General features: G+C 45.5%; 4 protein-coding genes across 4 annotated transcripts; 3 read left to right on the top strand and 1 right to left on the bottom strand.

Moving 5' to 3' along the window:
- Positions 1-2,975: 2,975 nt before the first annotated feature.
- On the top strand, positions 2,976-5,062 carry N7466_006658 (Dyp-type peroxidase; the record flags this gene model as incomplete). Its single annotated transcript, XM_057166055.1, has 8 exons — positions 2,976-3,022; positions 3,077-3,497; positions 3,620-3,909; positions 3,961-4,059; positions 4,124-4,249; positions 4,310-4,389; positions 4,453-4,743; positions 4,800-5,062. 8 exons carry the CDS (start codon positions 2,976-2,978, stop codon positions 5,060-5,062), a joined length of 1,617 nt encoding a protein of 538 aa, XP_057021654.1.
- A 2,394-nt stretch (positions 5,063-7,456) lies between these two features.
- Positions 7,457-9,493, top strand: N7466_006659 (uncharacterized protein; the record flags this gene model as incomplete). The annotated part of the gene is made up of 1 exon (XM_057166056.1): positions 7,457-9,493. The coding sequence occupies one exon, from the start codon at positions 7,457-7,459 to the stop codon at positions 9,491-9,493; it is 2,037 nt and encodes a 678-aa protein (XP_057021655.1).
- An 864-nt stretch (positions 9,494-10,357) lies between these two features.
- Positions 10,358-11,447, bottom strand: N7466_006660 (DUF3716 domain-containing protein; the record flags this gene model as incomplete). The annotated part of the gene is made up of 3 exons (XM_057166057.1): positions 10,358-10,633; positions 10,701-11,015; positions 11,106-11,447. 3 exons carry the CDS (start codon positions 11,445-11,447, stop codon positions 10,358-10,360), a joined length of 933 nt encoding a protein of 310 aa, XP_057021656.1.
- Positions 11,448-12,104: 657 nt separating this feature from the next.
- On the top strand, positions 12,105-12,899 carry N7466_006661 (uncharacterized protein; the record flags this gene model as incomplete). The annotated part of the gene is made up of 1 exon (XM_057166058.1): positions 12,105-12,899. One exon carries the CDS (start codon positions 12,105-12,107, stop codon positions 12,897-12,899), a length of 795 nt encoding a protein of 264 aa, XP_057021657.1.
- Positions 12,900-14,181: the final 1,282 nt, after the last annotated feature.

Raw genomic sequence — 14,181 nt, forward strand, 5'->3', positions numbered from 1 at the left:
TGACTAAAGGTAAAATGGCAAAAGGGGATTGGAACAGACCGGAAGGAAGGGAGGCCTTTTCGGATTAGTACTAATTAACATGGCCTCAGGCTGGAAACTGATTAACTAATGTAGTGAACCCTACCATCTTATGTAATATGTTACAGTAAAGGAAGCGGTGACAGCTGGGAAGCGGCGCTCATGTCAATAAGTAGGGCTCTCAGCACCTTAGAAAGAACACACACTTCTTGTCCTCTCTCTTCTGACCCATACGGGTGTTCTACATGACTTAGTATCCGGTTGCGCTGCGCTTTGGTGGTGTTTGAATAGCGAGGTCGAACCGCACATCGTGCCGATGTGTTTGCCAACGAGCGTTCCCCTCTTCACTAACTAACTACTAACTGAAAGGTCGCATCAATCATTTGAAGACTTGCCTTGAGTATTCTGTATTTCTTTCTACGGAATAATATAGAAAATATTTCAATGTTCATTAATTGATGGGAAGAAAAGTCTAGGATATTTGAAAATTTGATTCTCCGACGCTCATCCCTAGTGCCCCACCTAACATTGAATCTATCTCGCTGGATGTAGTTATCCAGTTCCTGCTACAATGTCTTATAAGCAAATTTACATTTGAATAATCAAAGCTTCATCTTTTTTTTATAGCATTACCAGTTGACCTCATACCGTATCAGGATACTGCCAAGAATACAATCAAGGGTAGAGCGACCACAATTGATAGGTATAGCTTATATATAACATAGAGCTTGATAAAGAATTGAAGAGAGTATGTATAGAGGTGAAACTGATTCGAACGCATCTTTACAGTTGACCGCTTGATGATGCAGCACATGTGCATGGAAAAAGCACTTGAGCAGCAAAAGTCCTTGTTTTTTAAGATTTCCGTGCACTCTACCTCTAGGCGAACATTATATTTGGTTGGTGGCCCCAAAATTTCATCCATTCTGAAAACCACCCTGTCTAGAGCCGGCCGGGATAACAGTTTTCTATACTGAGGCACACCGCGTATTGCACACCGCGTATTTTAGGACAAGAAGTCATTTTGCCTTGATTTTCTTAAATATAATTATGATTGAGGAAGTAGGAAAGAAGGGTGGGGTTCCAACTTCAATTTATTCGCCCGGCTCAACGGTTATGTCAACGGTCATTCGCTACCTCCGTTGTTTCGTTCTTTCAACACAAATCAAGCCGGTTTCAACTCAAGTGCTGGATTATGACAAAGAATATAAAGTCCAGTTTTGACTTGGAGTATCTAGAAATTCATTGGGAGGAGAACTAAGATTGATGATCACCCCCACCGTAACATTTGAACAAATATAAATCACAGTTTTTTTACTTAAACTTTTGATCAGTCAAGGCCGTAATAAAAGAATTACGAAGAACTTGAAGAGTTCGAGGATTTAAATGGAGGGGTAAAGCCCAGGTGCCTCGATGCAGAAAGCCTGTCCTGCAAGGGATGAACTTCAACCTTAAGGGTTTTCTCTCGAAACACCCAAGTAACAGATATGTAAGGATGTCTGCACATTATTGTAGTGGGGAAATACGTCCTTACATATCATTACGGTATCCTGGTATGCCGTTACGGTATTATCAGCACTGTCATTACGGTATAGCGGCTGTAGTGATTAGATTGGAATACACACTCCTACACATCTTTGATTCGACCCCTAGCTACTGTTCTTGGGTAGTAGTTTCGGCATTGTCCACTGCTGGATCGACTCGTGCACTTAGATGGCACAGCATAGCGTTCCCCTCGTTAATAGTGCATACCTAGTAGTACATATGACGCATGTCTCGCACGGTCCGGCTGTAAGGCTGCCAGGTGTTATGCAGAGATGCCAATCGGGCCCTTATAAAGCAACGTTGTGAAACCGAAAGAGAAGACTACATCTAGTCATGTACTCTGAATGCAGCTTTCCAAGCTGGAATCCTGTTTATTCAATGAACGGTTCTCGACTGGCGGCGGAGATGTTCGGTTTGAATTATATACACACAACTATACACACAACAATGTGTAACTGTAAAATGCTGTACATACTAGCTAATTTGAATTTCTATGTAGCTTTCACCTTCAAATGTTTTGAAGTACAGTCTACATGCCAATGATAGTGATACATGCACACCTGTGCATGGGTGGTCGGCAATGCTTCAAAGGTTCAGCACTTGAGATTTAGGTCCCTATTAAATACTCGTCCAAGAACAATTGATTTGAAGTAATGTTTTCAGTAACTTGAGAGCTTCTGGGCCCATAGACGCTGATCCTACATAGGGAATTTGAAAGATGCGTTTCCAATAGCACTAGATATATCAGGCAAGCGGCAAGACAAATATCAAGTATCTTATATATTTTATGATCTGTTAAGTGGCTGGAGGTGCCTATTGGTCTGCCTCGTTAGGTGCAGGGCATGGAAATCAAGTCTTCATCAAACGATAGCGGTGTCACGAGGCGCCGTATAGGTGGCTATACCTGCAGTAGGCGTAGCTGGATGTAGCAGAAGTCCTATGCAATCATATTGTAGATCCAGCTACACCGCAACTACTCTGCTGATTATTTCTTTTTCAATTGGTCGCTCGTTTGAAAGGTTGGGTCTGGAGGTAAGCTGCACGCCTAGCATCCCGATCCACCATAAATATGGGATTGGTTTATTCCGCAAGCAGAAGTGAACGTACATAAGTACGTACATAGAAGTGAAGATCAGCTGGTGTGATTGAGTCTCCGACGTCGTATCTTCCCAACGTTCCAATGAGCCCAACAATCTAATGGATTACTTCCCTTGAGGTCTGGTTCGTGGGCGGCCCGGGCCTAATGCATTGATGGAATAGTACGTAGTGATTTTCCAGCGCCGCTGGGTACCAAAGCTATAAAGAGCCCCTCCCGGACTTTTGAACCACGTCCTCTTCTTTTACTTTTACTTTTCTCCTATCAATTATCTATCGAACTCAAAACTTGTTGTCAAAGAACTATCAAACGCAAAATGGTGGTTAGCAAAGAGGATTACGACGATATCCAAGGAGATATCTGGTCAGCTCTTAAGCCTGAAAATCCCCACGGATATTGGCGCTGACTTGGACCTAGGCCTGGTTTGTCGAAGCAATACGAAGAGTTCTACTTTTTCACCATCGAGGATGCCGAACTCTTCAGGCCCGTGCTGCAAAAACTTGCGGATGAAGTTATCACCAGCGCCACCCATGCCATGGCTGCTCGCTATGAGATTCAGATGGTCAAGAACGCAGAAGCCGGAAAGAAAGCTCAAGAACAGCCGAAGAAAAACACTAATACTCGGGGCTCAGGAGGGGGTGGACTCTTTGGCCTCGTAAACGATGCCTTCGATACCGCGGGCTCCGTGGCGAAAGGCGGGATCGATCTTGCAGGTAATGTGGCAAACGCTGCAGTGGACATCACCATTGGCGTAGCCAGGTTCCCATTCGATGTAATCGCAAGTCTTGTCCCGAAAGATCCGAAGGATATCCCGAGGTGCAAAGGCGACAAGACCAAAGTGAGCATCGCTCATGTTAACATATCATTCACCCACGTGGGTATTAAAAAGGTGAAAGGAACATTTGAACTGTCTGCCTTCCTGCCTCCAAGGTCCGGCTCTAATCATTTCTATATTAATAGCTGTGGAACCCGACCGAAGATTTCAATGATGACATATACTTCAAGGGCATGGAACAGGACTTGATCGGTGAAGGCAGAGATCAAGCGAAACACTGGGAGAAAGAATTCCTCAAGACTGCCTCAGCTCCTAGCAAGACCGATGGCATGGTGATAGTGTGTGGTACCAAAGAAGAAGTCCAAGAAAAATTGGCCGATCTGAAACATAACTACCTGGGCGAGAATCAAGGATGTCGTTACGTCACGAGCTGGAAAGGCCAAGAAAGGCCAGATAAGCTGAGGGGCCATGAGCAGTAAGTCTGAGATCCTAATACTGAGAAAGCAGAAATCTAATCGCATCTTAGCTTTGGTTATTTGGACGGCATTTCACAGCCACTCCTGGCAGGCTTCGATGATGACCTTCTCAAGGCAGAAGGAGCTCGCAAATACGCCACTCGTCCCGGGTAAGTTCAAGTAGCCGAGAAGCGTTGTCCTCCAAGATTATCTCAGGATGCTTACATATTCTAGTATCATCATTTTTGGACACGACGGGGAGGGAGACAATGAACCTGGAATGCAGCACCCGACTTGGGCCAAAAATGGAAGTTACCAGGTGGTTCGAAAGCTCAAACAGCTCGTGCCAGAGTGGAACACGTATGCATAAGGCCACCCTTTGTCTCAAGTTTGGAATCCCTCTAACGGTACAATTTTTAGCTACGTGGAAGAGGAGGGCGCGAAACACGGCTTCACTCCGGGCCAGTTCGGTGCTCGGTTAATGGGACGCTGGAAAAGCGGTAAGTTGCAAGTCAGGTCAAGCTTTCTATCTATACAATGTACTAAGAGATCTTTTCAATTAGGGGCACCTGTTGAGCTTCATCCCTGGGAGGACCACCCGGAGCATGCGAGGTTCAACGACTTTGACTATGACCCAAAGAGTGGGGCCAACTGCCCATTTGGATCGCACATGCGCAAGACCAAACCTCGAGCAGATGTGAAAAACAAGGACAAGTTCGACATTATGCGTCGTGGTCTCCCCTACGGACCGGAGCATGATCCCGCAACCGAGCCTACGACTACACAAGATCGTGGTCTTGTATTTGTTTGTTACCAAACGACCCTACAAAACGGCTTCTCGTTCCTCAAAAACAGTAAGTCATGCCTCAATTCAAAAAGTTTCTATCAAGCCGCTGAATCCATATTCAAGAGTGGTGCAACGCGGACAACTTTCCAACAAAGAAAGAAAAGTACATTGGAGGCCTTCTTCCAGGACAAGATGCCGTAATTGGCCAGTCGCTTCCATCTACTAAGCAAGCTGACGACGCGGTATTGACCTTGACCATCACTGATAAACAAGGAGAGCACAAGACTCTTCAATTCCCGTCCTTCGTCGAGGCACAAGGTGGCGATTACTTTTTCACCCCATCGTTGACGCTTCTTCGTACTATATCTGGCGCTGCCCCTAATTAGTTGAGCAGAAGCCATGATTTGGGGCGCTGTTCGGCAATCTGACAGTTCGAATCTGTTTTCATCTTGCCAACTAATGTTATAGTGACCTTTTTTTCATTAAAATTATCACAAAGATATTCTCTTCGGGGATTATTTATCCCACTTTCGGGTTATCAATCGAAAAATGAAATTGAAATATTACCTTGCGTTCAATGCTGGGCCTGAGTTGCTTACATGTTGAATACCTACTCTGTAGAGCGACGACGAGTTGGTGTACAGTTCACCGTTTAATTGATTGATCTACTTTACCTTCCACGAATTCAAAAATTTACACTCCGAGCTTAATGTTGGAACGGAATTAAGCCGCCCCTTCAAGGTACACACATTCCCCGGCGAGGCGGGTACCAGTTGCTGTAACCTTAACCATAAGTGTGATCTCCACCAATTAGAAAAAATTCTAGATATTTTCAATGTTGAGTTTTACGGCGGAGAACGACATTGTATGTACATACTACTAGATCGGCCTAACCTGACTAGATAGAACCATTCAAGTTCAAAACTTGGAATTCAAAAATGGTCTAAATTCCACAAACACACATCGCTGTGTTCTACATTCTGGACAGCCTTACAAGACTTTAACCAACTCACTTACTTGTTTTAAGTGCTCAGAGTCAGATAATCAACCTTCAAATGCTCCGGTGTTGGAGGCGAATGTTGATAATTTTTCGCAGGTGCGGTGAATTGCCCGGGCTCATAGCCGATGGGGCCCGGTGGGGGGACTGGGCGGCTTGGGCCGGGGCTAGTGGGAATGAAAGTCAACTTGATGTTTCCGCCGAGCCTTTGTCAGATTAGTACAATGACCGAAATTCTCCACCACGGAAATGAGGAAATTTGGTTGGTGGATGCAAATGTGTGGACCTTCCGCATTCTACGGAGGAGTATGTAGGGAAATGCATAATGTAGTATTGTGGATTTACTGCATTAGGCCAAGTGATGTCAACCTACCGCTGGTAAATTTTGAAGTACACTCTTGAACCTCTGGCATCTGCCGTACCTCTGCCCCAGCTTCCAAAATTCTGGCTAATACAGTGTTTGCAAATTCCGATGATGGGGATAATTGAGGTACATATGCAAGGTAGGTAGTAGGAATCGGATATATGCGAGCTTGGAATTAGATCAAAAAACCATCTGCCAGTTTGGTAAAGTGGTAGATTAGTGGTATGGAAGGCCAATAAGACTGTGATTGTTACTCAAATTTTCGGCACCTGGGGTCTCCCAGTACCTAAATCCAGGTCTGATGGTGATCCTGTCTGAAGACTGAGTTTCATTTAGCAATTAATGTGTCAGTGCTGGGCTGGAGGGGTCTCTACAACTCATCAACCGAGGGTAAAAGTGATAAAGTTCAGTTAAAAAGGGGGTACGTTCCTAAATGTTCCTTGACAATGTAGGCCAAATGCGAAGGACTCTTGAAAATAAAAGAGAGAGAAGGTATGACCCGAGAGAGAAACAAGACTTAACAATAGGATGACCATTTCACCTCAGGTCTTCTCTTGGGAAGGACTTGACTTCGCTTACAGCAGGAAATCACAACAACAGCAGCAACAACTGGCAGAGTACTGGTCCCAGGCATTGCATCAAGGTGGCTGCCCCATTGCTGGGGCAATCTGCATTGTAGACGTTCAGGGGCTTCGCTACATACTACTGTCGGGGTTTACACTGGCAACTCACTACCAGCGATCAATTGGTCGCAATGAGATCCAACTTCCCATACGGAATAGAAAAATTTTCTTTGTAATTTTGGGCTCAGCTGCGACCTTAGAATTGTAACAGGTCACTCAATAAGTTGAGTTTGAAAAACAGCTACACGTGCGTTCATTGTGTGTGGGATGATCTACACCCAATTTGTATCTGCAGGGTCTTTCTGAGCATACCTGAAGTAGGAAGCATTCCAGTTCTTTTTCGGGTTGTAAAAAATGATAAACCAATACATATCTAATGAAATAAACAGCAAATGAGACAATAGTCGCTAACTCTTGCTCTGCATGTGTCAATTCTCCTAGCTAAACAGGTTAATGATCAACACCGAAATTATTCAATGCACATCCATGAAGGGGCTTGCCAGGGATAGGATGCTACATTTCATGTACATTCGTATGTATGTCTTCAAATTTCAAGTGCTGTAGCCCAGCAACACACTTTGCTGTCGAACGAACATGAACACTGTCCACAAACTGCTGGCAAGTACATAAGAACTTGGACTTGCCCACCCGGTATGCCGGATTCAATCAACTATTCATTCATTGATTAGTTTACTCATTTTCGTTCTCGATTACTCCTCGAGCGCCATTGCCCCCAGCTCGCATTTGTTTGAGCTCCAGTCTGCTTTCTTGTAGGCACATATAAGTCAATCTCAAGATGAAGCACGAGTGGCAGGCGTGGGCATTTCTACTGGGTGCCGTCCGGGCCCTGGACATGGAAAAGCTTGAGAGTTCATACATAGAAGGAACGACTCCCGATCGTACGAATATTCACGGAATTGATGTTGCTACACTCTCACAGACTCCACCAGAAGGCCAACCGCTCCCTGCCGATGGCTGGACTGCCGACTGTACTTCCGTCGCCACTGGCCATGACTGCAACTCGGCATTCGATGCCGACAACACCACCTACTGGCAGAGCGCCAACAGCGATAGTGTCCAAAATATCACTATTCACCTCGGTGATGAGGAAAAGGTTATCAGTGGGATCATAATTGTGCCAGTCCAGACTGGTAACGCAGCGGATGCTCACTTGATTGAGGAGCACGAGGTCTTCTTGAGTACGGATGAACAAACTTGGGAGCGCGTCGCGTATGGAACTTGGTGGCCGGATCAGAGTCTGAAGCTGGCAGCATTTCAACCGCGTAAAGCAAAACATGTCCGATTGTCAGCTCCTGCTCCCAACGCGATTGCCATCGCGGATATCAGCATATACGAAGACCGCTACATTGCTCCTGACGCCAGCCTAGGCGCTTGGGGCTCAACTATTGACTTCCCCCTTGTTCCAGTCTCGGCTGCCGTCGATCCACACTCTGGTGAGGTTGTTGCATGGTCTGCTTGGGGTTACGACCAGTTCGTTGCTGGCAAGGCAGCGAAGACCCAAACCGCTACGTGGAGCCCCCGGAACCAGTCTGTGACTCGCCGCACTGTCCAAGAAACCAACCACGACATGTTCTGCTCGGGCATCTCGATGGATGAGGACGCAAAAATCATTGTCACTGGCGGAGCTGATGGAGGTCAGACTAGCATTTACAACACCACCGTTCGTGACTGGTTCACTGGAGCAGGTATGGAGATCGATCGCGGGTATCAAGCATCTACCCTCTTGTCTGACGGTCGCATGTTTGTCATTGGGGGATCCTGGAATGGAGGTGTCGGCGGCAAGAATGGCGAAGTATACAATCCAAAGACCAACGAATATGAGGAGCTTGAGGATTGCAAGGTCGGGGCCATGTACACACAAGACAGACGGTTGTACCGAAGGGACAACCACGGTTGGCTATTTGGTTGGACCAATGGCTACACTTTCCAGGCCGGTCCATCCGAACAGATGAACTGGTATGGCTCTGCCGACAGTGGTAGTACACAAGGTGCAGGCAACCGTACTGGTGATCAGGATGCCATGTGTGGCAATGCGGTCATGTATGAAAATGGCAAGATCCTGTCATTTGGTGGTTCCCCATGGTACGAGGATAAGAATGCCACCAAAAACGCCAACATTATCTCGATTGATCAACCCGACCAAGAGGTGTCCGTCATTCCGGACGCAGGTGGTGGTATGCACTATGCGCGAACCTTCCACTCATCTGTCGTTCTCCCCGATGGCTCAGTGTTCGTTGTTGGTGGCCAGTCCTATGGAGTTCCTTTCGGTCAGGACGATGTCCAGATGACCCCAGAGCTTTTCATTCCTGATTCTTCGAGCCCCAACGGAGGCACCTGGAAGACTCTCGAAACTGGCACTATCATCCGTGTATACCACAGTCTGGCTTTGTTGCTCCAAGACGGCACTGTCTTCACCGGTGGTGGTGGTCTCTGTGGAAACTGCAGTTCCAATCACTTTGATGGTCAAATCTACACACCCGCCTATCTGTTGAATGCTGATGGAAGTCCTAAGGATCGTCCTGAGATCCAAAGTGTCTCTCCTAGCTCCGTCAAGCCTGGTGCGACTGTTGAAGTCACTACTGCTGGGCCAGTCGATACCGCTGCGTCCATCATTCGCTATGGTTCCACTACCCACACCGTGAACACTGACCAGCGTCGCATTGGTATTGAATTGAAGCCGGCTGGAGACAACAAGTACACCTTTGACATCCCGTCTGAGGCCGGCCAGGCTTTGCCCGGCTACTACATGCTCTTTGTCATGAAGGATGGAACACCTAGCTACTCCGTCAACCTCCAGGTCACTTCTGACTAAATCAAACCGAATGCCTCAGCTGATCATGCTACAAACTGTTCTCAATAGCTCCAGTGGTGGGTTAGAAGTGAAGTTTCAACATCCGAAGTGGCCAACATTGAATGATGAGCAGGATTTTTTCTACTCAAGGAACCTCCAAATGTTCCTGATCATGTACCAATCTTCTTAAACTAAGTGCTGAATTTAATCTTCTGGTTTTGTAATTATAAAAGCAATGCTCATGCCCTATGTAGCTTCTCCAGATACTAAGATGTTTCCAAGGTTATGAAAAATCCTGTTCAACTTACAGACGCCTATCGATCACTCGTGCACATGTGAGACCGTTTCCGAGCACTTGGGGTCTATATAAGCGGCTACTTTAACTACCACCTATATATATGAACAGCGCTACTATGAAGTTCGAGCTTGAGCCTTGAGCCAAACTTAAGTACTTCAGAATTTCGACGACAAAGGGAAACAAGACTTCCACCTTAGGTGCGGCCCACTACGACAGTCCTAAAAATCTCAGATAGGACAAGGTCCTAATTTAGAATCCTAAGTAGATTTATAGGTCTAGATAGGTCGGTACCCTGAAGAAATTAGTCTTCTGCGAGTTTAACCAGGGATCAAAGGGCTTGTGAGCTGAAGTACGATAAAGAAAATTTGGATATAACAAATTTGACCTAATCGGCCTGATAGAAGAAGCAAAAAAAGAAAAAGCAAAGTAATATGAAGTAGGGGATACACAATAACAACGCAAGTAGAAAATTGGATCTGAAGAATAGCGAAGGATGTTGTTCATGGCTAGGTGGCCCAGGCCACAGGTCATATAAGGTCATATAACATCACATCTGTGACAGGAGCTGCTGGGTATCCACCGCACTATCAAACCCGTATACGGATTTCAGTTACCCCGGTCTTTGCCAAAATATTGTCGAACAATTCGTGAACATGAGTGAAGTAACTCAATGTTCCATCTACATGGCCTCCAAAACATAAACCAATAACTTCTCCATTGGGGCTTTGATCCCCTGGGGTCAAAGGGGCCTGTCCACGCTGCCAGAAGCTGCATCGCTCATGCTGCCCATTCCAGACACAATTTGTACAGGCATTTAGATACCCCTTACGGGCCTCGCTCTCCTCGAGCTGTACGCATTTTGCCTATTAACTCATTAGTCACCTTTATTCCCCATTGAGTATTAAAGTACCTCTGAAAGGAGTAACATACCCAGGGGCCCCATCCCTGTAAGCAGCTTTCACACTGATTCGCATCTGTCATTACGGCTCCCTGGCAGAAGATGGCCGCAGACTCCACATTTACTCTGTGGTTGCTAAGTATTTCATCCTGGTGTCTGTTCCCTGCAAAGTACCGGACACGCTCCATGAGCTCCCGTACCGGAGCTGATTTCAATAGCGCCGGTAGCTGGCCCTTCAGGAATTCCCCCCTTCGAGCAACTTTGAATGCGGCCTGCCAGATGTACCGGGCCCAATCCCCGGGAGGTCGATCTGAGTCTCCTTTTTGAGCCTCTGGGATGACAAATGGCTCCCCGATTGTAGAGCTATCGGGGGTGCTGGGCCAACTATTGTTCATATAAGTTTCATGCCACACTTTGATCTAATATGGGAGACTTACTAGGTAGGGAGGCGAGGGGCGATCCCGCGAGATGTTGCCTGGCGGGTGATTTGCCATGGAGATGGGTGCGAGGATTCTGCCCTGGTATTCTGGGTAGTAGATTTGGGGATCTTGGTATTCTGGGAAAGATTTGGGGGTCTTGGCATTCTGGGTAGTAGATTTGGGTGTCACATTCTGAGTAGATTTGGGGGTCACATTCTGAGCCTGTTGACGGGTTGATTCCATTTTGTTATCCATCTTGGTAACAGTGAGAGGAAGACCAGATTCCGCCCTGGTATTCTGGGTAGTATTGGGGGTCAAATTCTGAGCCTGTTGACCGGTTGATTTCATATTGTTATCCATCTTCAAGTTGGTAATGGTGAGAGGAAGACTGGATGGAAATTGGGATAAGAGACAAGAGAAGAAGTGGGATAAGGGAAGAGAGAAGAGAGGTGAAAGGAGAAAGAAGAGAGAACAGAGATTAAATCAGAAAGAAGAAAGAAGAGAGAAGAGAGATTAAAAGTGAGAGATGGAAAATTGACTGACAAGTGTTGACTTGAGGGCCACAGTGATCTGTGACAAGGCAAGCGGGAAACAATGTAATTTGCTCTCAGGTCCTAAAAACGAGGAAAGCAAAGACAGAGAGAGAAAGAGAAAAGGAGAAGGAAACAGGGGGAAGGAGTCAATCCTTAAGTACTCCGGTTGACAACTCAACCCTGACCCTAACCTTCTCAATCGAACAAAGAAAACTAGTGAAAAAACCTTAAGGGTTTCCCACGAAGACCTTAAGCGATGAAACTTAACTGTCGATGAAACTTAACTGTCACTTCGTGACATGATCTGCCTGATTGAACCAAACTTCTAATTACTCCCTCTCTTCCATCTCTTGAGACCTATAATCTCCATCTACCCTTCTTCCACCCCCTGAGACCCATAATCTCCATACACCCTTTCCAACTGACAACTGACGGTACGTACCGACTATCAAGCCCTAAGGAAGAAGCTCACAGCTAGTCAGTCATGGATGCTGAACATTCCGATGTACCTCTACCCCTTACCGGAGGAGATAAGGAGGGGCCTGCTGCTGATGAAGAGCAGCCAGGCTACTGGGCCGAGGCCGCACTTGAAAATCCGTGGAGAAGAGGACGCCGTAACATTCAGATTTCGAACAAAATTCAAAGCGGGGAGTTTGTCCCGCCGAAGGATCAAAGGCTTCACTCAATAACGCGCGAACGGATTCAACGACTTGAGAATGATGCCAAAGACCTACGAGCCATACTAGAGCGAAAGGAAAATTTCTTCGGCTGGGTGTTTTGCTCCTCTGGTCTCATTGAAGTATCCTTAAGAATACCAGGTGGCGAGTCGATTATGGACTGGGCATTGATCCTTCCGGCTCCGGAGCGAGGCCCTGGCATCACAAGTCCGCACACCTTTGGCCCCTTCATTGTGGAGGGCGATTCTGAACCACTTCAGCTAAATGGAATTCTCGACCGTGTAAGTGACCTACACCCCGGCCAGATACTCATGAAAACCGGGCACAAGACTCTCACCACCATTGGGACCTATAATGGACTTCGGACATGCCTTATCTCAGAGAAAGGAGCCCCAACATGGGAACACTTAATCCTACCGCTCACGGGAGCAGAACTTTCTGGTTCACCCTTTCAACTTGCTGGAGACTCGGGCTTGCTGGTCTTTAGCCGGGGACACCAACGGAACAAACCGTCAATCAGCAAGCAAGTTGCCAATGAAGCATGGGAAGAGTTGAAACGGAATGATGGCATTATCAAAGAGCTCACCGCTGAGCTTGCATAGGCTTATGCAGATAAGCAAGAGGCAGTAGTAGGAGTGCTTATTAGGCAGCTACAGCGGTGGCTTGATAGCTGTTAGCGCGTATGCGATATTCTAGACCAAGTCCACCCTGGTGATCCCAACTCACCATAGTCAACAACAGATTTGAACTGGTTTAGGCATAGCCTATGGTGGTGTCTTTTTTATATATATATATTATTTTATTAGGGAAAGTGGCCTTTACTAAATAATATTATGGCTAAGGGATAGTTTGTTGGAATTGGAGTTAGATTTGGGGGATTGCGATCGATGAGATTCCTCATATTGAACACCCCGTAAAATCAATGATTCATACCTCGTAAAAACGATGATCTCAAGACTGGAGATTTGCCCCAAATCATCATGATTTGCCCCCTTCTCTCGTTCTATTATGCGCTACTTGGCGTATATCAAATGCCTCATATTCTATTGTTTATGTCAAACAGCAGTAATCTCTCGCTTAAATAGCATAAGAATCCTGCACTTATTACAGGATTCAAGCCAAAGATATTATATGATTTATAATACAGCGAAAATTGTTTTTGATATTGGTAGTATCCTAAGACTAGTCTGTAGCGTAAAAAATAAGGGGGTCTCAACTATTCGAGTCCTCCTGACCGTCCTCGGTTCCTCCCAAAGGGGGAGGTATTATTTGCCACCAGGCGCCATTAACGTGGAATCGAACCCTCGTCTAACCGCTCCCCCTAGAGTAAGTTATCAATACCACTATTATCACTATCCACCTCTATATTAGGGAAAGACGTCCTTAAGTAGCTTAGGGTACTATTATACTATAACTATATACTATTACTATATTCTTATTATCCTAAAATCCTTATCTATTCTCCTATTTACTAGATATACTATCCTACTCTAGGGATAATCTCCTCCTAGATATTAGGGAATAATTAGTATTACTTTTATACTAAGAGATATATATATAAATAGGGCCTTATAAGATATATATATCTTAAGGATATTATCCTTATTTAATACTAAATTTATTCAGTACGGGAAAATCGGGTGTTTGTGATACTAAAATAATATAGGTATTATACTGGTATTTTATAATATACTAAGATAATACTATATCTAACCTATAGGGGTAATTCTATTAGACACTAATAGAATTAAATAAGGTTTCTTAAGTATGGGAGAGAAAAAGTGGGTCGGGGTCCAATAGAATTAATTTTCAGGAGTCCAATGGAATTAATTTCCTTACTTATATAAGGCCTAGATTTTGGGGGTGTTTAGGGTGTTTAGGGTG

This window comes from Penicillium verhagenii, assembly GCF_028828195.1.
Source record: "Penicillium verhagenii strain IBT 33310 chromosome Unknown utg000006l_segment0_segment0, whole genome shotgun sequence".
NCBI lineage: Eukaryota > Fungi > Ascomycota > Eurotiomycetes > Eurotiales > Aspergillaceae > Penicillium > Penicillium verhagenii.